At 46.3% G+C, this 23,057-nt stretch overlaps 1 protein-coding gene and 1 long non-coding RNA gene across 2 annotated transcripts in view; one reads left to right on the forward strand and one right to left on the reverse strand.

Moving 5' to 3' along the window:
• Positions 1–12,167: 12,167 nt before the first annotated feature.
• On the reverse strand, positions 12,168–17,057 carry ZFP36L2 (ZFP36 ring finger protein like 2). The gene is made up of 2 exons (XM_061348543.1): positions 16,814–17,057; positions 12,168–16,320 (listed from the first exon to the last, which is right to left on the reverse strand). The coding sequence occupies exons 1-2, from the start codon at positions 16,862–16,864 to the stop codon at positions 14,944–14,946; spliced, it is 1,428 nt and encodes a 475-aa protein (XP_061204527.1). The 5' UTR covers positions 16,865–17,057; the 3' UTR covers positions 12,168–14,943.
• Positions 16,159–23,057, forward strand: part of LOC133209767 (uncharacterized) — a 30,720-nt gene continuing 23,821 nt past the window's right edge. The window contains exon 1 of the long non-coding RNA XR_009724758.1: positions 16,159–16,299. This is a non-coding gene — a long non-coding RNA (uncharacterized LOC133209767). The remainder of the gene's footprint in view (positions 16,300–23,057) is intronic.

Consider the following 23,057-nt stretch of genomic DNA (forward strand, 5'->3'; position numbering starts at 1 on the left):
CCAGAGCCACCCAGCCCAAACCAAGCACTGGCGCACAGGCTGCAGATGCGACTCAATCAGAAAGTCAGGCTTCCTCTAACAGCAGCTTCTCAAACGTGTGAAGAAAAGGCAGAAATGAACGCCTTTTCTTGGTGCTGACATCTGTATATCCTAATAAGGGAGTATTCTCCCAAAACATACACTAACTAAATAACCCCTGATTAGCATCAGCATCAGTAACAACACCTGGAAGTCCCTCCATAATTAAGTAAATAATTCTTGACAAACCATGCACCAATTATGACCAAAGCGTTACACATACAAGAAACAATAACCAGCCTCAGGTACCAGAGATGAGTCATTTTGGGTAGATGGAACGGGAGAAGAACAGGGGAAGCAGTGTAATGTCTTCTTAAACTAACCTTGTTTTCAGTCTAGCACTTCAGACCAATAGGTGAATATTGTAACCCTGCCAGGGGATACAGGATCCATCACATCCATCTAGAAAATGCCATAGAAGAGACACTACCATGTCATCCCATCTCAGTAATGACTCAGGAGCACGTGAATATTAACCATGACAACCACCGCAGCTTGTCCAAATACAAACACACCTATGTCTAAGCCTACACCTACTATTGTCATTTCTTTCAATAGAGGTCAGTGAAAAAAATCAGGATATAGTCTATCTGGTGTCTAACAGGAAAAAAACCCTGCCGTTAAAACTCTGTCCTGATATAAACTTATATGTGAAGCAGCCTTCTTATCAAGGAAGTCTTCATATTTGTATGAAATAGTTTTCAGCTTCCCGCACTGACGAGGGAAAGAAAGAAGTCAGGACTGAAACCCTCAGACTGTGCTGACCTGAGCCAGAACAAGACAGAAAACAGATTCCTTGAAAGCTGTGCAATGCCAGGCAAATCCCAACACCCCAGGTTAAGTAATTAGGAGATGAGGAAATTAATCATTTTGAGCCATGACATACATAAGTTTAACTAACCCAGGAATAAGTTATCTCAATGGCAAAACTGCCACTCTAAATGACATCTAGACAAATGGATATAACGGTATGTAGCAGAATCAGATGACTAGCAATTCCCCAATAATTATGTTCTCTTCTTTATGAAAATCCAAGGTACATAAGGCAAATACACACAAACACTTTTCAGTCATGGAAAGTTTGCCTTGGATCTGCAGAACCTCTTTCCTCCTCCTTCACAAATGAGACATGTTCACCTTAAATGGTACCCCAGCACCTGCTGGCAATTCTCCCAGCAGAGCAGAATACAGCAAAGTGCTGAACATCACTCACTATATTGATGACTAAAGCAGTCACAACTGCCACATTCATAGACCTGTCATATATGTTGCACACTACACACAGAGGGAGAGCATCACACTGCAGAAGCAATGCTCTATTAGGAAAGAAACTCCAATGACTTTATATCAAACTGTTCAGGAAACAGAGCTGATAGATAATGAAACAGGCTACCACAATTGACTGACTTGTCTAAGTATTATTAAGCAGCCTCAGTGTTTCTCCTCACACAAGAAATTTTACCTGTATGGGTATCTTGCACATCATGATGTATATGCCCAGACTGAGGCCAAACAGACAGCAGGATTTTCATGTTGCTATCATTAAATGCATATATATTTATAAATATACATTGAACAAATATACACTGAACAAATATACACCTGTATTTATTTGAATATATAAACTATAAATAAATAAAACACATATGCACACGTAAATGTATTCTGCCACACATACTACACACTTAGCTTAGCTAAAAAACAGGCTACCCTTTCATTTCTACAACCACAAGATCAATAAACAGCTTTGCACAACTCAGAAGAGGGAGCAGATTGCCTACTACCAAAATCTGCTGTTCCTGTGACTAATGCTGGGCTGTGTGTTTGCCATGAGGGAATAGCAGCAAGACAAAATGTAAGGTTAATGCTAAGAATAACATATTGAGGAAGTTGATAAGTTTTAAATGGAAGGCCAGACCTGCAAACCGCAGCAACCGCACACTGTTTTTTAGCAACCAAATCTAAGTCTGGCATGGGAACGTTCAGTCAGTACACACAGAGACATGCAGCAAATAAGTGTCAGTGCACTTCTGAAGGTCTTCAGTCAAATAAAGAGGAAAAAAAAGATAAATAAAACAAATGCTCCTGACATGGTCCTTCAGATGAGCTTTTTTAATTAGAACATACACAATGGAGATACAAGGCATCTCGTGTATGGCTATATATTACAGCCATTAGCCAGCTTAACATTGTTAAAGCAGCTTTGTTGTAACGCAGGGAGATTTACAAAGCCCTATGGAAACCACATATTTGGAAATATGAAGGTCATAGTTCAATGTATTCAGTGGTGGATTAGAAGTAGCCAACTGGATGTTCAACAGCTTCAGTGAAGACACGATTAAAGTCCTTTCCAACCCCATCCATTCTATGATCCTATGATTCCCATAATCAGGCCTGAATCAGAGTTGGCTAGACAACAGTAATATGCAGGAATAGAGAACTCCCAGCCATGAGAAGCAGCAGCTACAGGCTGTACTATCTACTGGGATATGAACTGAATGCAAGAGAAGGGATGATGCACATTTCTCCATATTGCTTTCTGCTTTGGTGCTGCCCTAGAAGACAGAATTTCTTCCCAGGCCCACAGAAGTTACAGCTTTCCAAGCAACCACCAGCACAGCCAGCAACGGGACAATAGCAAGGCAGAACTGGTGTTTTTTCCAGGATTGACAATTTCTGAACACAGGTAGTGTTCAGGGATGACACATGTAGAAGAAGGATGATACTAGAAATGGGCAACAAGTACAAACTCAGCAAAGGAGGTAGGACATACAGAACCCGAGGCTGCCCTTAGACAGAAAGGTACTCTTTCCCCAGCCTTTCCCATTTGCTCCAATCTAGTTGGGGAAAAAAACCAACCACAACCAACCAACCAAACTACTCACAAGAATCAAATCTTTCTCCAGGATTTCCAGAATCTTTCAGCTCCTAACCCAGCACAACCCGCCCTGACCCTCCCATCCAGGTACATGTCAAATAGAAATTAATTTCACTCAATCTAGGCGGGGGGGGGGGGGGGCACAAAACACTCAACTTTAAAGGTTTGGGCTCTCTCAGGGCTGGGTCCAAGTCCCTGCCAGTGCTCTCAGTGACTTTAACACAACTCCTAGCTCTCCCTATTCAAGAGCTTACTCTTTGAAAGTGGTTTCCCCTCTCATTTCACTGAAGCAATTGTATTTATCAGGGGTCATGATATTTACCTAATAAATTAGGATTTATCTTTTTTACTTTTCTTAGCCCTCTCCAAATACCAGCTGCATACCTCTCGTGCTGAGTGAATGCAGAGAGTCCTTCACAAGAGGGCTTCAGGCTGAAGGAGAAGACTTTTCTATAAACTCAAATCCACCACTGCAGCACAGCTTTGGTCACTCTTTGTCTCCCACACCATCATTCAAACATAAATTCAAGACAGATGTGCAGACAATATGTCATGGTTTAAACCCACCCAGACAGCTTGTTACCCACTCCCCCCCTTCTTGCCCTCCCCCTGTTCCTGGAGGGACAGAGAGGAGAATCAAAAAGAATGCAACTCCCATGGGTTGAGATAAGAACAGTTTAGTAACTAAGGTATAACACAAATCACTACTGCTACCACCAATAATAGTAATGATAAAGGAAATAACAAGGGAAGAGAATACAACACCCCATCACCAGGCGACTGACCAGCCCGATCAAGCACCAACCGATACCTCCTCCAACCCTGCAGTCCCTTCTAGCCCTTCCAGGTAACTCCCAGTTACCTCCTGGGCATGACGTGCTGTGGTATGGAATACCTCTTTGGTCAGTGTGGGTCAGGTGTCCTGTCTCTGCTTCCTCCCGGCTTCCCTCCTCCCTGGCAGAGCATGAGGCCCACAAAGTCCTTGGCCAAACCAAAACATCATTGTTTTTCAGCTCTGTTCCCAGCTGAAAGTCAAAACACAGCACTGCACCAGCTGCCAAGAAAGAGAAAAATGACTGCTACTGCTAAACCCAGGACACAATATTACGAAACACTGGCAGTGAGAATAAGCAAGCTCCATCATCACAGGCACCAACACTCTCCCCTGAGCACGCCTCTCATCCCAATTACTACAAGGAATTGTTAAAAAAAAATAATCAAAACTTCCATTCCTCAGAATTAATAAAATTCCTTCAAAAAGAGCTACTAAAAATCATATACTTATGTATTTTTCATCTGCCTTAGCACGGTTTCCAGGAGAATCTGCTCCATGAGACTGACTGGTCTGTAGATCCCTGGGTCTTCCATATTCTCTTTCTTGAAAATGGGGGTTCTATTTCCCTTTTTCCAGTCATCGGGAACTTCACGTGACTGCCATGATCTTTCGAATATGATGGACAGTGGCCCCTTCAGGACCCACAGATGAATTTCATCAAGTCCCATGGACTTGTGAACCTTCGGGTTCTTAAGATGATCTCAAACCTGATCCTTTCCTGCAGTGGGCCTAAGGTCTTGATTCCTGCAGTCCCTGCATCTGCCTTCCAAGACTTGGGCAGTGTGTTCAGATCATTTGCCAGTGAAGACTGAGGCAAAGAAGTCATTAAGAACCTCAGCCTTCTCCAAATCCAGGGTAGCCAGTTCTCCTGATAGCTTTTGGATAGGGCCCACGTTGTCCCTGGTCTGTCTTTTGTTTGTGACATACCTACAGAAGCCCTTCCAGTTATCTTTCACATGCCTGGCCAAACCCAATTCTAACTAGGCCTTAGCTTTCCTGACCTGGTCCCTAGGTTCCTGTACAACATCCCTGTATTCTTCCTAGGCTGCTTGTCCTCACTTCCACCTCTTAGAAAGCTTCCTTTTCCCTTCTAAGTTTCCTCAGTAGCTCTTTATCCACACATAGAGGTCCCCTGGCCTTCCTGCCGCGTTTCCTTCTAGTCAGGATGTAACACTCCTGAGCTTGGAGCAAGTGATCCTTGAATGTCAACCTGCCCTCTAGGGCTTTATCCCATGGAACCTAACTGAGCAGGCTCCTGAAGAGGCCAAAAAAAGTCATTCTGAAGCACAAGCATTTCCACCTGAGCTTAATTTAGCTCACTGGGAGAACTGAGAACAAACAAATTCAACAAGATTGGGTTCTGTTGGAACATTTTAATCCCTGGGAATTGTCCAGTTCATAAAATGATGGACCATTTGCATCATACGAGTTAACTATACTAAGAGCTTGTGGGATATGGAATGCTTTCATGAATTATTTCTTTTATGCTGGATGTGGTACAAAGGGAAGAGGAAGTTGCATACAGTATTATTTACAATTTACTTCTCTGAACGCAGCCAAGGCAACAAGGCTACTTTCATGCTGTGATTTCTAACTTATAAGATGCGGTCCTTTGCTTATGTAATGCTGAAACAACCATGAAATATTAAGTTCTGCCTGTTTCTATGTTACAGTAATCCTAACTGGCTGATTTTCACCCTCACTCTTTTTTCTTTTCTACTACTAGTTCTGGAGTTATAGTAAGTACATTTCCTGAAATTTCAAGGAAGCTTTTCCAAGACATTTACCATTTACTTTTCCATCTGGATACCACTCTCTGTTCAGTATCTCTGAATGCCACAACTGCTCTTTACAATCAGTTCTTAGAGTTGTAAGGTGAAAAGACTCCACATTATAAAGTGCTACTTAACAAAAAAGTAAAGAAATCCAGGCAGGTCATTCCCCCTTCAAGTCTTCTGCAAGACCTTTACCTCACTGATGTTTTTGCCTATTTTCTCAATATGCATATACCTGTTTCAGTACCACATTACAGCCCAGGAAACAAATTGACACAAGGGGAGCATCACACCTGGAACAAATGGTTCCTTTTTTGAGGGCAGAGGTCTAAGCAGGACAGCCACCTGCACTTGGCAGGTTACCAGCTTTCCCAGACTTTAAGAGGCTTACTGGGGAGTTCTGCACACATCATGGTAAGAACTCTGGCCAGCTCAGCTCCCAGAGCCCTGCCACCTGAGGCAATTGATAATGAAATAGTAATAGAATATAATAGTATTAATAATAATAGTAATGACTCCCCATGTCAATCACTGCAGGAGCAGTCTCTGCAAGGCTAAAGAGTATTTCTGAATAAAACGACTGAAATCAGTGAAGCAAGGAACAAGTAATGTCTCTGATATGCTAGAGAACACTCACACATCTCCTGCAAGGGACTGAGCAGGATTCTGCACCCCTCGGCTTTACTGTTCCAGACTGAATCACAGCCATACTCTTGAGTCAAACCCTGGTGAAAGAAAGCTGGGAGAACAGACCCATTCTGCTGCCTACCACCACTCTTCAGCAAGTGCTGGAGGTCCTCCAACTATGGGCTGTATGTCTGTGACTGAAAGGGCTTCTTAAGGGTATGATGATACATACCTACGCACTGGTGTTCAGGACATAAAACATACCATCATATATACATTATATACACCACTGTCCATGGTACTCATGTTACCTCTTTGAGATGGTATTTACCAATGGTTTGAAAAGATCCTCTTCTAAATCTCTCATCAGTCTTGCACCAGTAGATTGCACACACCAGTCAGGGTGCTTTTCTGAAATTACCTTAAGGATGTGTCGTGGTTTAAACCCAGCCAGACAGCTTTTTCACTCACTCCCCCCCTTCTTGCCCTCCCCTTACTCCCAGAGGGACGGAGAGGAGAATCAAAAAGAATGCAACTCCCACTGGTTAAGAACAGTTTAGTAACTAAGGTATAACACAAATCACTACTGCTACCACCAATAATAGTAATGATAAAGGAAATAACAAGGGAAGAGAATACAACACCTCAGCACCAGGTGACCGATAACTTGCCCCCCCCCCCCCCCAGCCCGACCAAGCACCGACCCGTATCTCCTCCAACCCTCCAGTCCCCCTAGTCCTTCCGGGTAACTCCCAGTTACACCCTGGGCATGACATGCTGTGTTATGGAATACCTCTTTGGTCAGTTTGGGTCAGGTGTCCTGTCTCTGCTTCCTCTCGGCTTCCCCTCCTCCCTGGCAGAGCTTGAGGCTCACAAAGTCCTTGGCCAAACCAAAACATCATTGTTATCAGCTCTGTTCCCAGGCCGAAAGTCAAAACACAGCACTGCACTAGCTACCAAGAAGGAAAAAAATGACTGCTACTGCTGAACTCAGGATAGGATGATTTCCACCAATTTGGAGATAGACCCCAAAAATGAGATGCTTGTTTCTTGCTTTGCAATGCTTCTGCAGCAAACAGTTTAGCATTACCTTTTTTGCTATGAATTCTGAATTTCATCTTGAATTTCATTTTTAAGATGCAGGTTACCATAAGAAATATTTTGAGTAGACAGGAGAGGTCATGACTTGATGTTCACATTGACACTAGCCCAGAGCTCTGCACCACTTCCAGGGCAGATGGCTTTTCCAGGCTGCCAGGCTTCCCTTTCCTCAACATCATCTCCCCAGCCACACTTCCCCAAACACAACACAGCCAAACTGAAGCAAAATGTTCCAGTTCAGCTTTCAAAAACTCAACACAGTTTGCTGCATGAGGCTTTGTCTTACCCTGTCCTCTGGACATCATTTCATACATCCTAAGATTCGAACCATGTATGTAGAAAAGAACCCACAGAACAGAACTTAGGCTGTGGTTTCACAGGCAGTTAAAAGTCAATTTAAACTTGCACTGATGCTGAAAGCAGAGATCTCAGCCTTGCAGTACTTGCAAACTTCTGCCCTCGCTCATGCTTTTGTTCTATAGCCACAAGGCCATGAAATGAGTCCAGATCAGAGCACTAATCTAGCAGAAAACAAATTCCTGTCTTTTTAGAGTTAGCTTCCATTTGGATTGGCAAATCACTGCATTCCTCATCTGACTTTTAAAATCAAGTACTTGTTAACACTGAACTCATCTAAGATTTACAGCATACTGCTCAGTCCCCTGGATGGAACAACAGCACCCTGTATGGAACACTCCTTGTCTGCGCTGCTGTGCCACTTCTGCAGCAGAGCCAAATGGCATTCAAAACCAGGTGCAGGCCCAGGGCACACATGAACTCACCCAGGGCTCTGCTGCCCCAGGAGGAGGGTAGTATCTGGGCCTTCCCTTTGACACATGCCCTCTCTTCCCACTGCACTGCCATCAAGAGCCCTGAGACCACCAGCACAGGGCAGAGCTACCTGCCATTCACAGCACAAATGGTCATCCATGGAAGAGTCAGGAAGTTCACATATATACATATATGTGGATACAAGACTTAATAACCACAAAAGCCAGTTGTTTGTGCTCCTCTGCAATGAGGGAATGTTTTCCACATAGCTATTCAGCTCCTTTTGCGTACAGTACAGGGAATCCTTCTCCAACATTTGGGCACAGTTGAAGGCTAATCAAGATCTCGTAAGTTACCAGGCCTCTTACTATTATTGAATTTCCCTCAATTTCTTGAGTGGCTATTATAATTCCAGCTATTCAAGTGAACATCATTCAGAGAAGATAAGGTAATAACTCATTGATATAGGGCCCTTGTATTTAGATTTCAACATATCCAGCTCCCAGTTTATGTTATTAACCATGGTAGAAAAATGAAGGTTAAATTACCCCGTCTCAGATAGCGTACAGAACAGGAATTACTCAGATGTCATCTATCCCTCTTCAGAAGCAGAGATCTGTCAGGGTAATTTTGCCTGCTTCCCACAGGAATACAAATCTGGGGGGGAGGGGGTTCACCCCAAAATGCTTCTGTTAACACCATCCCTCTCTGAAAGGAGATACAAAATGACTTGTGTCTGCTTGACTTAAGCTTTGAGACAAAAAGTTCTTTTCAGAGACAAAGTTCTTCAGACCTCTAGGGAGGAATCTTCATCCTCCACCCTCCCCTCCAATATTAAATTCTTAATATCAATAAAGAAATTAGACTTACAAGTTAATATCCTTCAGTACATATGCTGCAAAAATGACACAACCTTCTAAATCTAAGCCAGCTGAGAACAAGTGTTTCCTTTCACATTCAGAACTTCTCTGAAGATGCAGAACTTTGCCACATGATCATTATTTGATAGCTAGTAAAGTAGACAAAATAACTGTTCAGGGGTATGGTCACATTCATTTACCTTCATTAGGCCCTATTTTGATTTTGAGCCTTCCCTTAAATGTCAGTATCTTTTCAAGGAATACTAAAGGTCCACATGAGTCACTTACAATCAATATACAATATATTGTATTGTATACAAAATTATTAGAATATAGAAATGCAGTTTTAAAATGGGCATACCAAGAATTTCTCGAACTGTGGAAGAAACAATGTGGAGCAAAACCCATACAGGAGGGGTAAGCCAATCTAGCATCTTGGTGGGGAGACCACTTGTCCTCCATCCTATCATACCTGCCTCCTCACCAGGATGCAGGGCTCTACATCCTCCTCCTCCCCCTACCTGCAATGAAACCCATCAGACTCCTCACTCACCCACCCCAGCAGAAAACACCATTTTCCTCCATTCTGCCTGGTTAACACAGTGCATGAGCCCCTAGGTAGATGTGATGAGTGCCAGAGCTGGCTGGGGGTGAGAGGACCTTTCAGTGGCCCTGGACCAAGCACCCACCCTGGGCCATGTGGAGCAAGCTGGGTACAGGATGCTATCTGGATCAGTGACCCAAACTGGCCCAGTGAGTGGGTCAGAAAGGGATGGGGGAAGAGCTGAGCCAACAAACTGGTCTCTTCTGGTGGAGGCAGTATGCTGCATCACCTCGAGTGTCTGATTTCCATCCCAACCCTCCACTTACTTCTTGAGCAGATAAAACACTTACAGGCAGGTCTGGCTGTGGTCATTCAGGATATTCCTGCCCCTCTCTGGGCAGGTACCAACCAGATGCAGGGTTGGCAAAAGGGACAATATCCTTCAGATGCAAGAATGTGGGAAAACTAGTACCTTTGCCTTAAACCACTGGGGAACTGAGCTGAAGGGTCAAAAAATAAAGTTTCCATTTTACAGAGCTCTGTAGGTTAAACAAGCAAAACCCAACATGCCCTTGTCTTCCCAATGATGGAGCACCACTGCCTGAAGCTCCAAGCAAGATTTACACTCAAGGTCAGCAAGAAAAGACAGACCACACAATTAAAACTATATAGTACAGACCCCTTAGCTTTAATGCTATGACAGCAAATCAAAAGTACATCTCAACCATGAACAAAAAATGACCAAAACGAAAATCCTGGGCCTTCTTTGAAAATTAGGTGCCCACCTAATTGATGGGATAGGATGGGATAAAAACATGAACAGGAGACTAATTTCTTTTTCAAAGCAGTGTAAGAGCTGCACTGCACTGAGATTCTGAAAAAGGGCTCATCACCTGCCCATGTATTTAACCTTGGTTTCCTTCATTCTGCATTTAGCAATACAGCAGGGAGAGGATCCGGCAGCCTACCAGTTCCTCTGGTGGTGGTGGGCCCTCTTCCACCAGTGTACAGACTGTGCTAATTCCAGCTCCTGTGCTTGGCCCGGGGGTACAGCAAAAACAGCTCTCACTTCACCCATGATGTGCTAAGCAAAGAAAAGCATTGCTGCACTCTGCGGCACATTGCTGGGAGTATTTTCGGTGAGTCAATCCCATCTATCTGTGTGCTGAATCAGGTTTAGGTTCTGAATTAACTTGGGTTAGCAGCAAACCCCCAAAGCCCAGAGAAAGCAAAAGCACCAGTTAAAAGCACACCCACACTACACAAAGAAGGCAAACCAAGAATCCCGGCACAAATAAGAAGAAATTAAGAGCACTAGGTCAAAAAATCAAACTGCTGATTCGATACCTTTGAAAACCCCCTAATGATCATACCTAGTCATGTTAAATCAATTCCTGTTTCAAGGTCTGTACCACTGCACCTTATTCCTACACTTTTTTTTTCTCCAGTTTCTGTCAGGTTATCAACTGAAACAAGCATGCAAGACTCAGGCCTCACCAATAACTAATAAAATCCCATTTTCCAGATCATCAAATTCATTTTCAGTGCCCCAACTATTAAGAGAAATACCACATTTCTAATGGGCAATAGCAGAGACCTTATTGCTCCTCAACCCAAAGTTCTCAAAGAAAAACAGGTTCTTTTAATGCAGTTTATCAACTTATTGTAAAATATCAGGACATTTCTGAATGGTCTGACCAGCTTTACATGCTTCCTTGAATTCTGAAATGAAAGCAAGAGAGCATTTGCTTAAATCAACAATATAAATCATCAGCTTAAAGGTTAACCCTTGATTGTGCAGCACGGGAAGCAGACATTTATTGACCCAGTTCAAGGACTTCCAGTTTTCTGAACACATAATGCTCCAACAGATTGCTTTGCAGTAGGCTTTTGCATATACAGACAACACAGGGGGCAGGATGGGTGGCCTCAGAGCATCATTCACTTGGAGCAGGGCATGCCACTAGCCTGGTGAAGACACTCGTGGGCTGTCATCCATCCTGTCCTGGCAGCCTCTTCAGGGCTCAGAACACTGGCACTGACACCAGCGCAGCTGTGTTTCACATGGGGCAGCTGCTGTAAAGCCCTTCTTCCAGCCATGAGCACCAAAGCCAACCCTGGCACTCAGACCAAGATCCTGTTCAACCAACAGAAAACCAGTACTGTTCTGGTGGAGCAATAAATAAGGTCCTTATTTACTGTTGCAAAAAAAGGGCATGCTTAGGGGGAGAAGTGAGCAAGGGAGATAAGCAAAAAGCATACCTAGGGATGAAACAAAATCTGAAAGTAAGTCATAGAATGGGTTGGGTTGCAAGGGACCTTAAAGCTCATCTAATTCCAAGCCCCCAACACAGGCAGGGACACCTTCCACCAGATCAGGTTGCTCCAAAACTCTTAATGAACAGCTTTGACAATTAGATTCAAAATCCCCAAAATTAGTTAAGACATCAGCTTAGACACCTGTCAAACTAACAGCTACTCTCCGCTTCTGCAAAATACTGGTGAACATCTTCTTGCAGCCATGGTACCTGTACCAGGGATGCCCAGGGAAGAACCTGGCAGTGCTCAGTGCTACTCTGCAGGCAGCACCAGGAAGAAGTTCCTTCAAAAATCTGTTTGGGAATATAAGGGAGTGATTCTGAGCCAGAATGTCAGACCGAGCTATTAAAAAAAGAAACGGTGATTGCTGCAGCCAGGCTGTGCTGTCATACACTGCTTACATTTGTTTTAATTTTAAACTGAGAGTCAGTCTAAGGTTCGTTACACAAACATATGGCACTGGTATTACATTCTACCTTGTATTTATAGAAAGCCCTGTGGCAGTCCAGGCAGTGCAGAGATGTCATAATGTTAACAACATTTATCAGTAGCATGACAAAAGAACAAAATAAGCCAGTAGAAATCACAACTTCAGTTTTAAGCAACTAACTAGAGTAAGGGACCTGAGCATGCAGTTATTGGCTAAAACTCCTCCAGCATTAATGAATACACTGAGCCAAATCCACTAAGTATTTTGTTATACACCCTTACAAAGATGTTTAAACCCCAAGCCTTGAAAACTGATTAACACATTTAATGCCAGCCCAATTAAGAGATATGCCCTCAGCAGGGTGATGAGAGTGCCCAGGCAGAAGTCCCCATTCCTGCAAGAGGAACAAAGCTTTTGGGACAGAGGGTGAACTTTAGTTACACCTTTTTATTACCCAAACTGCCACCTCTTCCTTAACAAGCACACTCATATATCCCCATAAACAATGCAATCTGATAAACACCATTACTAGATTTCTTCACCCGCTCCACCTGTTAAGCCACAAAGGCCCATACTTCACCCTCTGGAAGCAAAACCCAGCAGCTCAAATAGCAGGATCCAGCACACCACTAACACACGGACTCCCAAAACTTCTGGAAGCATTTATTAACTTTGGACAGTGACCAGGGATTGCTGCAGGAGTGCACTGACGATGGGTTCATCTGTAGCTAAATCCACTGGTGACTGGGGTTAGGGTGAGGTGCTAGCTCACACGACACACTCAGTGCCTTCCAACAGTGGAAGGGTTACTTCTCTTTTTACTGTTTTTTTTTTCCAAAAAAAGACTTTATTAGGAGAACTACAAAACATTTACAGTACAAAGTTTACAGTCTCACACAATCTGTAGTGAACTGACTCCTGAAAAATATATTACAACTCAAGTTGACTTATCCTTTAGTTACATTCAAAACATACTTGTTAAAGTAGTCCAAAGAGAGTACATAGTGCTCAATCTGTACCTATGTACAAACAAAAACTAAGCTACCACTCATTCATCCACCATCCAGGAAAGTTTTAGGAAACTCCTGACTTTCTACATAAGGAAAAATAATAAAATGCCAAAGTTTTGGAATTCAGTTTAAACAAGATATGTTCAGGTATATAGGAAGTTTCAGATCCAAAGATGGCCTCCATTCTTACCAAGAGTGGCAAAATTTTGCTGCAGTTAAAACCCACCCTACATTCAAATCGTATCAAGCATTAAGAATAAAATACTTATTTGGTTGAGAGAAAAGATTTAAGGCAAGCATGGACCCTTGAGAAGGCACTGTGAGACATCCTAACACTGGAACCCCCAATTATTGCTACATACTGAGACTCTTATCACAGTGTGATTGGTGGAGTCAGGCAACAAAAAATACTTTTTGGTTACTTTAAAAAAGTCTGTATTCAATTTGCCACTCTGCTTTTGAAGTCAGTCCTCTTTTTGCTGCTGGCTTGTTTTCTCTTATTCGTTTTTTCACCTCAGATAGGCTACAACCATTTTACATTCTACAAAAACCCCATAGAAATCCCTCAAACTACTTCCACAGCATCAAGACCGGTTTCTATACAGAAACCATGCAATCGTTCAGATTTACGTAAACAAGGAAAGAAATTAATGAAATAAATATTACAATCTCTTAAATTAAGAATTTTACTCATTTACAATAAAATAACCAAGTGAAGTTACAAAAAAAGGCATATATTACTGTGAAAAGAACACACTTCACATTTCGCCGATTAATAATGGCAATCATAATTTAAACATAAAAGAATATATATCTATTGCTTTTCTCATACCTGATAAATACAGTATGAACAAATTACCAATGCATACTTTTCACAAGATAATAAATAAGTTAAATAGTTTCAGATTTGAGTTGTTGTGCAATGACTCATTCATGCAAAATCAACTCAAACCAGCTAAAAAAAATAAACAAAAAAATAATCAGCAGTTATTCTCCAACAACTACAACTAAACTCAGTTGAGTGCTTCCAAATAAAGCAACAACAACAGAAATTGTTCTAAGCCAAACATCCACTAAGTGGTGGCAATGGAACCAATATTAAACTTTGGAATGAACGTTTTAGCATGTTATAATAATTATACATAGATATATAAAAAAAGGTTGTTATCAAGGCATATTCTTGGCAGGATGCTGGGATTTTTTTTCCTCTTTTCCTTAAAAAAAGCTGACAGGTTTTATAGGTTTCATGTTTCTGCGTTTTATCTGAACTGCATTGAAAGGAACCAATTTGTAACCTGTGTGCGCCCGAAGGTTTGGAGGCACTGGGCAGGCAGAGCCAGAGCTCCCCGGATTATTTGTTGCTTTATGGTGGTGTGTTTTCTAATGCTCTTATCTTTGTTTTCTTCTCTCCTCTTTCTGAACACAGATGGAATGGCTGCTGCTGGTGCGGATCAGAATTTGGCTCCGAAGAACAAAAGAATCCCCTTCTTCCAAGGTCTCTCTATAAAAATAGGTTTGTTTAGTTCGTGTCATTTGCCCCTTTTGCAAAACGCTTTTTTTACCTTTGTTCAGCTCTCGGTGTATATATAGATATACAAATATATATATATTAAAAAAAAAAAAAAAAAGGAATAAGAGAAGTATTCACTTTCTTCGCTCTTTAATTCACTTGCTCGGCAGCCGCTGGGCCGGCCCCCCGCGGTACTCCCTTTCCCTTAGTCGTCGGAGATAGAGAGCCGGCTGAAGATGGGCAGACGGCGGCCCGAGTCCAGGCTGGGCGACTCGGAGCCGCTGAGGGAGCCGGAGCTGAGGGAGCCGCTCAAGTAGCTCTCCCGGTCGGAGAGAGAGTCCGGGGGACTGGGCGGCGCGTCGAACACAGGCGACTCAGAGAGGCGTCGAAGGGGCTGGAAGCTGAAAGGCGGCGATGCAGGGGGTGGCGGGCAGCCCCCACCGGGCGGCGGCGGCTGCTGCTGGCAGCGGTAATAGGCGGCGGCAGCAGCGGCGGCCGCAGCGAAGTTCTGTGTGTGGAGGGAGAGCGGGGCAATGAGACTGCCTAGCTCCTGCCCCGAGAAAGCGAAGGCGTTGTTAGCACAGGTCGGCGACAGCAGCTCCTCACAGTAGGACGCAGAAGCGGAGGGCGGCGGCGTGCGCGACCCGCCGGGGCTCTCCAGCAGAGCGGCATCAAGGCGACCCCCGGGCGGCGGCGGGGCGGCGCCGTGGGGGTGCGGCGGTTGGTGGTGGTGGTGATGGGCGGAGAACCCGGAGAAGCTCAGGCTGTGGTGCAGCTTAGGCCGCTCTCCGCCGCGCGGGTGCCCGAACCCACCACCGCCCAAAGTGTGGTCGCGGGGCGCAAACGCGCGGAGGTCCCCGGTACTGCCGGCGGGGTGCGGAGGTGTATGGTGAAGGTGGTGGGGCCCCGCGCCGGCGGCGGGAGGAGAGGCGGTCGTGCCCCCGCCGGGCGCCGGGCGGCGCTCGTCGGCGTTGTGGATGAAGTGGCAGCGCGGGCCATAGGGGCAGAAGCCGATGGTGTGGAAGGTCCGGCAGAGCTCGGTCTTGTATTTGGGGTGGCGAGTGAGGCTGCGCAGCTCGTGGAAGCCGTGGGCGAACTGGCACTTCTCGCCGTACTTGCAGGCGCCGCTTTCCTCGAAGGGGCGGCAAAGCTCCGTCTTGTAGCGCGTCGAGTTGATGGGGGCACCGCCGCCGCCACCTGAACCGGCCCCCTTACCGGCCGCCGCCACCTGCTGCTGCTGGAGCTGCTGCATGAGGTGCTGGCTGCGCTCACCATTCTCGCTGAAGGAGCGGTCCCGGAACTTGTTCTCCTTGTTAAGTAGGGCCGTGGGACTGCTGCTGCTGCCACCTCCGCCGCAGCCCGTCTCCTTCAGGCTACCGAACGAGGAGGAGGAAGAGGAAGAGGAGGAAGATGTGGAGCCGGCAGGACTGGGAAATTTGGACCCGCCGGCCACCGCCGGCAGGTTACTGGTGGAATGCCGCCGCAGGAAACCTGGCGCGAAGCTGGAGCTGGGGGAGGTCACCGAGGTCCCCACGGCCTTCTTGTTCAGCATGCTGCTGAGGTTGGTCAGGGACTTCTCCGTCTGCCAGGGTGGGGGAAAGGGAAGGAGAGGAAGACAGCAGGGGAGAGAGAAGAGGTTGCACGCTGACCTCCGCAGCACCCCGGGGGGAGGGGGCGGGTGGGGGTCGCACCGCCCTCTGGCCCCAACGTGGGCCCGCGGCAAGCGCCGGGAAGGCGGGCAGAGCAGCGAAGAGGCCCTTCGCAGGCTTTACCGCACACGCAATTCTCACAAAGTTTCTCTCGGCAGCGCACGGCCGGCGGCGAGCGGCTCCAGCGTAAAAAAACACCCCAGAAGCCCCCGTAGCTCTGGGGCTCGCAGCCTTACATCAACCGCCTTGCAGCGGGGTCCGCGCTACCGTAGCCCGGCAGTTTTCAGGAGGCAGACCGCCCCGCAGAGCCCGCCAACCGCCCCGTCCAGTCCCGTCCCGCGCAGGTCCAACCCCGGCCCGAGCAACTCCCGCCAAACCGCGGCACCGGGCAGGGTCGCGCCTGGGGATCACACTCCTTCTCCCTACCTTGCACAAGAAGTCAATGTCGTAGAAAGCAGACAGAAGTGTCGTCGACATTTCTAGATCCTGTAATGGTCGGAAATACAGGAAGGACCAAAAGATCCCGCTGTCCTCGGAGGGTTTGGAAAAGCCACGACTAGACAGGAAGTGGCCGTTCGCTTGAGATCTGAAATGGTCCCGTCTTCTTCCCGGCGGGTGCCGGGCCAAGAACGGCGACAATAACTACGCAACAGCAAGCAGACTAAGGAAACTCCGCTGCTTTTCGCGCCTCCTCCATATAAACACCGCCGCCAAGGCCCGCGGGGCGGTTCTCCTTTCCGCCCCGCCCCGCCCGGCCGGCCCCGCACCGCCCGGCGGGACCGCCCAAGTCGTGTAGGGGACCGCGCTTGCAGTGGTGGGTTGTGTTGGAGCCGTGTGCGAGCAGTGCTGCCCCCTGCTACACCGCGGTAACCCTGAGTTGAGTGAGCCCACAACGAGGGCAAGAGGGGCCGGAGGGGGGTCCACGCAAGGCATGGAACGAAAGGGCTCGGGCCCTTCGTGCCCTTTCCCAGACACCGGCACGGTTGCTGCTGCCATAGCCCCCTTCCTCCCGGGGACGGGAGTCGTCCGCGATGCCTCCCCGGGCGGGTAGAGGCTGCCGCCGAGCGGAAGCCGGTGCGCGGTGCGGAGCGGACACTTCTTCGTCCCACCCCGCCGAAAATTTTTGCCACGTAACTGGTTTGAAAGAAAGGTCGGGCCCGGAGTCCAACGATGCAACCGGCGGGACGGCTACTGGCCTCCGGCTGCGCGTTCGCACCCTGTGGCTGTTTCTTTTAGGGTTGGTGTTTCTTCTTGTTGGTTTGGTTTGTTTTTTTTTTTTTTTTTGGGGGGCCCCCCCGTGGGCGAAGATTCTGTTTGGTTTGGTTTTTGTTCCGAGTTCGGGAGAGGTTGCCAGACAGGCGCGGAAGCAATGCGGCGTTAACGCCACACCGGCTGGGCCCGTCATCGTATGGCCCGGCGCCGTCTACGGAAGCCCCCTCCCACACCGATTTGACCTGCCGACGCTGTGCCCGCCTCCCGCCGATCACCGCCGCGGCCCTCGACCCACCGTCGCGAGGCCGGGGGGGAAGGCAGCGGCAGTGGCAGGCCTGTGCCGGCGGGGCTGTTTCCGGGCGGGAGCGAGCAGGCTGCCGGCCAAGGCAAAACAGCCCGCTCCGCCCCTCCGCTGAGATAAGGCCGGTCAAATGCGGAGAGGAAGGCGGTGGAGGCGACGGATCTGAACCTTTGGCCTCTTCCCTTCCCTTCCCCCCCCCCCCCCCCCACCGTGTTTGCTCAGTCCCGGGACAAATGGTAAAGAAAAAACGGACGGGCGTGTAAAGTTTTATTGCTGTAAAAGCCCGCAGACGCCTTTGATCCTCTGGCTTCTGAGCCATGGAAATCCAAGGGTGCAAACGTGACCACGTAAGCAAAAAGCCCTGCGCTTTGAAAGCACATTTAAGAACTGCTGGGGGGGGGGGGGGGAGGGAGGAGGTGTGTTAAGACACATCGGGTGCTCACTCGCCACCTCGCCGCCGGGGAGTGCACGTTCCCATTTGGTTCCCCTTCATCCGTGTCACCGCACAGTCCTTTTACCCGGAGGCAGCAACCGGACCCTGCTGCTGCTCTGCCCGGGGAACCGCCACGGAGCAACAAGCCTGGCCGCGACGTTAGGACTGAGCTTTGCAACAAACGGAAAATCCACCCGGGACAGACGAGGAGGTGGCGAATAACAAGGCCAAACCTCGCCTTTTCGCGTATCCTGCCACTTCGGCCACACCACCTCTCACCAGTCCAACTTCCTCCTTTTCCTAGTCCCCATCCGTTTCCCTCCTCCCCCATTCCCGGCTGAGAGGGCGGCGGAGCAGAGCTCTGCCTCCCCCTAGTGCCCGCGCCGCGGTACCCTTCTCTGCCTTCCCAAGGGGCTGCTAGACCGCGGAGCGATGGATTGACGCTTCCGGTACTTCCCTCAGCCCGGGGGGCGGGCCGCAATTCCCGGCCGAACGCAAAGCGCTGCCTCCCGACGGGGAAGCACCTGGAAGCGGGGCCGGGAACGACAGTAAGTTTCCCAGCAACCCCGCATCACTCCACCCTTGTTTCATCATCCTTGTGATGAAAACAGCCCCTTCAGTGCTGATCTTGCCCGCTCCTGAATGGAGGAAACAGCATAGACTGCTGACACTAATGCAGGGAGCAGCGTGTCATCGTCATCTGGGGGAATGCTTCCATAAATCGACTTTGATCCCACATAGCTGATAAGTACTCCACTGAAAGATTTTGCTAAACTTCTTCTGCGATTGCTGCTTAGGGTTTAAAGGCTCTTGGTTTGAGTAGTTACATAGTAACTCAGGTCACCAGCGGTGCGTAGTTAAATATATATGCACCAATACAGTTTTATTTGCTCTCTGTAAACCGAGGCAGGACAAGAAGGTTGCGGTGGCATTTCAAACCCAAGGTAAAGGAGGTTTATTTGGTTTACTGATTAACCAGGGTTCTCTGCTTCACAATTTTGTGTTCACTGTAGACCTGTTACCCCTCTGCGTTTATCCAGTTGTTGAACATATCTGCACGTGCTTTTAAATTCCACCCAATAAAATGAAAAGGGCGATGTTCTTACTGATAGTCTTATTGAGCAGGGTCACACAGCCACACTGCAGTTCTGATACTACAAATCAAAGTTCTGGTTGTTTTCTACTATAAACTTGTTGCTACACTGGTTGAAAAATACTGGAAAGGTGTGGCAAGCCTAGGAGCTGGGAATTGTGTAGGTTTTGGGAGTGACTTCCAGCCATAATCTGGGCTGTTCTTTCCCCAGGAGCTAAAAACAGATATCTAACTCACAACGCAGCTTGCAGAGCTGGGTGGTGAGACACTGGAATGGGTTGCACAGGGAAGTTGTGAATACTCGATCCCTGGCAGTGTTCAAGGCCAGGCTGAATGGAGTCTTAGGTGACATGGTTTAGTGTGAGGTGCCCCTGCGCATGGCAGGCATTGAAACTACACAATCTTAAGATCCTTTCCAACCCCAACTATTCTGTGATTCTTTGTCTGTTCATCTCAGACTCCAGCGTTTCCCTTTTCCTGCTGAGGTCCCATTTCATGATAAATCAGTTATAGGAGTAGCCCTGAATCCCAGAAACTTACAGAAAGCATTTAAACTGTTCCTCCCAAATTATCTATTTCTCCAGCAGTGACTTGTGCAGTTTCCAGGTGCCCAGTAAACCCAATACAGAAGCTTATCTCAGCTGGAGAAGCAGGAAGCAACAGGCCGTGAGGCAACGCAGCACCCAGCTAGTGCCGGCGGTGGGGGCCCAGGCCCTTCCCCAGTGAAGTTAACCCGGAGGCGGGCCCGATCCTGCTCAGGTTAACCCAGACACCGGCACGAGTGCGCGGGTGTATGCGGCGGTGCTGCAGCACCACCTCCCGGCCGCGCTCCCGCGGTGGCACCGGTCGTGGGAGAGAGCCCATTACCGGCATCACCCGTCGGAGTTCGTGGCTGATCCGGGGCAGCGGCGTTGGGAGACCGGGAGCACATAGCAGGGTGTCTCTGCACTACGCTATCAAGCAGGACCTGAGTTTCCAACACTGATTGCAGGGCAAGGTGTTTGAAACTGCTTTGTTTTGAACAGCATGCTGTTCAGTTTAGAGCAGCTTTATAAAAGTATTTTATTTACAGGAAAAAAGGCATGAAAAAGTCTGAATAACACTGTTTCCATGTGCAAGACGAGGTTTTTACCAAAAGGGAGAATTCTTGCCTTCCTTCAGAGGAAATGCAGTAAAATACACAACTTGTCATGGGCAAAGGAGCTGAGGTTTGTGTCCATCCTTTTCAAAACACTTCAAAATAAAAAAAAAACCAACCACAACACATTAAAATTTACCTTTCTACATCTTGAAATGAGAGGGGGAAATAATCCCAACACTTTTTCTTGCTATTAAAATCCAGGAGGTAAAAACGTGAGATAAAACATAACACAGCTACAGGTGGCCTGCACCTGGATGAATGTAAAATACTAGGTGTAGATGCTTGACTTCCTAGAGTAGCTATAATAAATCTTGCTCAGCTGAATGAAATTAGCAAATGCATTTCAAAGGAGAAGTCTCCCCACAGCACATCTGACACACACACACAAATCAGTGGATTTAGATATAAAGAATGTGGGTTTAGCTGGAATACTGAACAGGTTGTTGCAGGTTTACAGGAGTCATTACAGCAATCACTTATTCCCCACAATTAGAATTCAGCCTCCCTGCCCACCCAGTAAAGTACCATCAGACTGCAGCAGATTTGTTCCTTTAAGGCAGATCTATATTCTCTTGTTTTGAATAGACCATCTTGTGCCTTCTGTAGTTTTGGAAAACTCTGGAGTCGGGGTTAGTGCTCCAAGGTGTCAAAGGAACTGTGGTTGGTCCAGTGCTACTCTTCATTGTCGATTTAAGTTTGCCATGATCTGGTAAAGTTAGGTCAGTCATTGATATAAGATATATCTATATATATAAAATTATATATATTATATAAATTGGATATATATAAAATTTTATCAATTATATGTATAATATATAATTCTACAGTCTATATAATTATGTATAATTATATATCAGTTATATACCTTGTATATGTATACAAACATATATATATATCTGGTAAAGTTACATCAGTTATGGATATAAGATATATATGTGGCCAACCTGCCCTTGAATACTGCCAGAGATGGAGCATTCACAACTTCCTTGGGCAACACATTCCAGTGCCTCACCACCCTCACAGAGAGGAACTTCTTCTGTATATCTAAGCTGAACTTCCTCTGTTTAAGTTTGAACCCATTATGGTGACTTACTTTGAATTTATATATGATATATCTTGTGTCATATATGTATATAGCTTAGTAAGCTAGATGCTTACTAAGTTGTCTGACATCAGTCAATTTCTTTGCCCAGAAATTTACAGCTAAATCATCATCTTCCTCAACAAAAAGAAAACCAACAGTGATGAGAAAATGGATGATGGTCTTGATAATAACAAGAAAATTATAAAGGACATAAGATCTAGAGAGAAGTAATGATGATAGAAGCTGTTTGAATAGCTTCTTTGCATTAATCAAAGAAAGAAGGTAAAAAATTATATGCATCATTTTTCAAAGGTTTGGGAAAATGCAATAAAAAAGGTTCCTACTTTGCAAAAAAAAAAAACCAACTTTCAGAAATCAAGCATTTATGGTGTAACTCGGGAAACAGTAGAAATGAATACTAGTCCTAATCCTTAACATGTGCTTGCCTTCCCTTGTGAAACTGTCTTATATTTCACAGAGACCTCTCTGTAAGCAGTATGGTTATGTACTGTATAATGGAGCTTTTTGAGTGGATTAAATGAAAAAGGAAAATTGTATCAGTCAGTGAAATATCAGAAGGGAAATACCTAAAGCATGGGCTTAAGGAAAGTTAATAATATATTTCATGGGTCATATTGTCAACAAACTTCTCAAAGATGGAGCCGGTCCCACTCCTTCCTGTTTACCTTCCATCATTTTTGGGGTTCTTACAGTCTTTCCAAGATACAGAGAGCACAGTGTATTACACAGCATTAAGGTTTACAGAACCAGCATGGCAATGTTTCTCTTTACATAAATAATCCTTCTGAAGACAATGACTGATGTGAGCAAAGCTGTTCCAGGAGCTGGAACCAATCATATGGAAGATAGCACAAAGCTACCTAATATTTAAATGAGATGTCTGGAAAAGCTAGGAGTGGGTTCAAGCGCTGCTCTTGAATGCCAGTTGTGCCAGCACCCACAGCAGCAGTTTAAATTCAAAGCAAGTGACCATAATGGGTTCAAACTGAAACAGGAGAAGTTCAGGTTAGATGTAAGGAAGTTCTTCACTGTGAGTGTGGTCAGGCACTGCAATGGTTTGCCCAAGGAAGTTGTGAATGCTCTATCCCTGGCGGTGTTCAAGGCCAGGTTGGACAGAGCCTTGGGTGATGTGGTTTAGTGTGAGGTGTCCCTGCCCATGGCAGGGGGTTGGAACTAGATGACCTTAAGGTCCCTTCCAACCTAAACCATTCTATGATTCTATGATCTGCAATGATACTGGGTGGAATAAGTTACAGTCTCAAAATGTTTGTCAACAATGACTCCTTAAGTAACTCTTTATGTCAATGTTTGCTTATTGCTCTCTAATTATACACTGATATTCTCGGGAAACAGACACCAAACTCCAATTTTTATTCTAAATACTG

The sequence above is a fragment of the Neopsephotus bourkii genome, unplaced genomic scaffold, assembly GCF_033783945.1.
Source record: "Neopsephotus bourkii isolate Nb327-2 ecotype Australia unplaced genomic scaffold, CSIRO-AGI_Nbou_v1 NB_360, whole genome shotgun sequence".
Classification (NCBI taxonomy): domain Eukaryota; kingdom Metazoa; phylum Chordata; class Aves; order Psittaciformes; family Psittacidae; genus Neopsephotus; species Neopsephotus bourkii.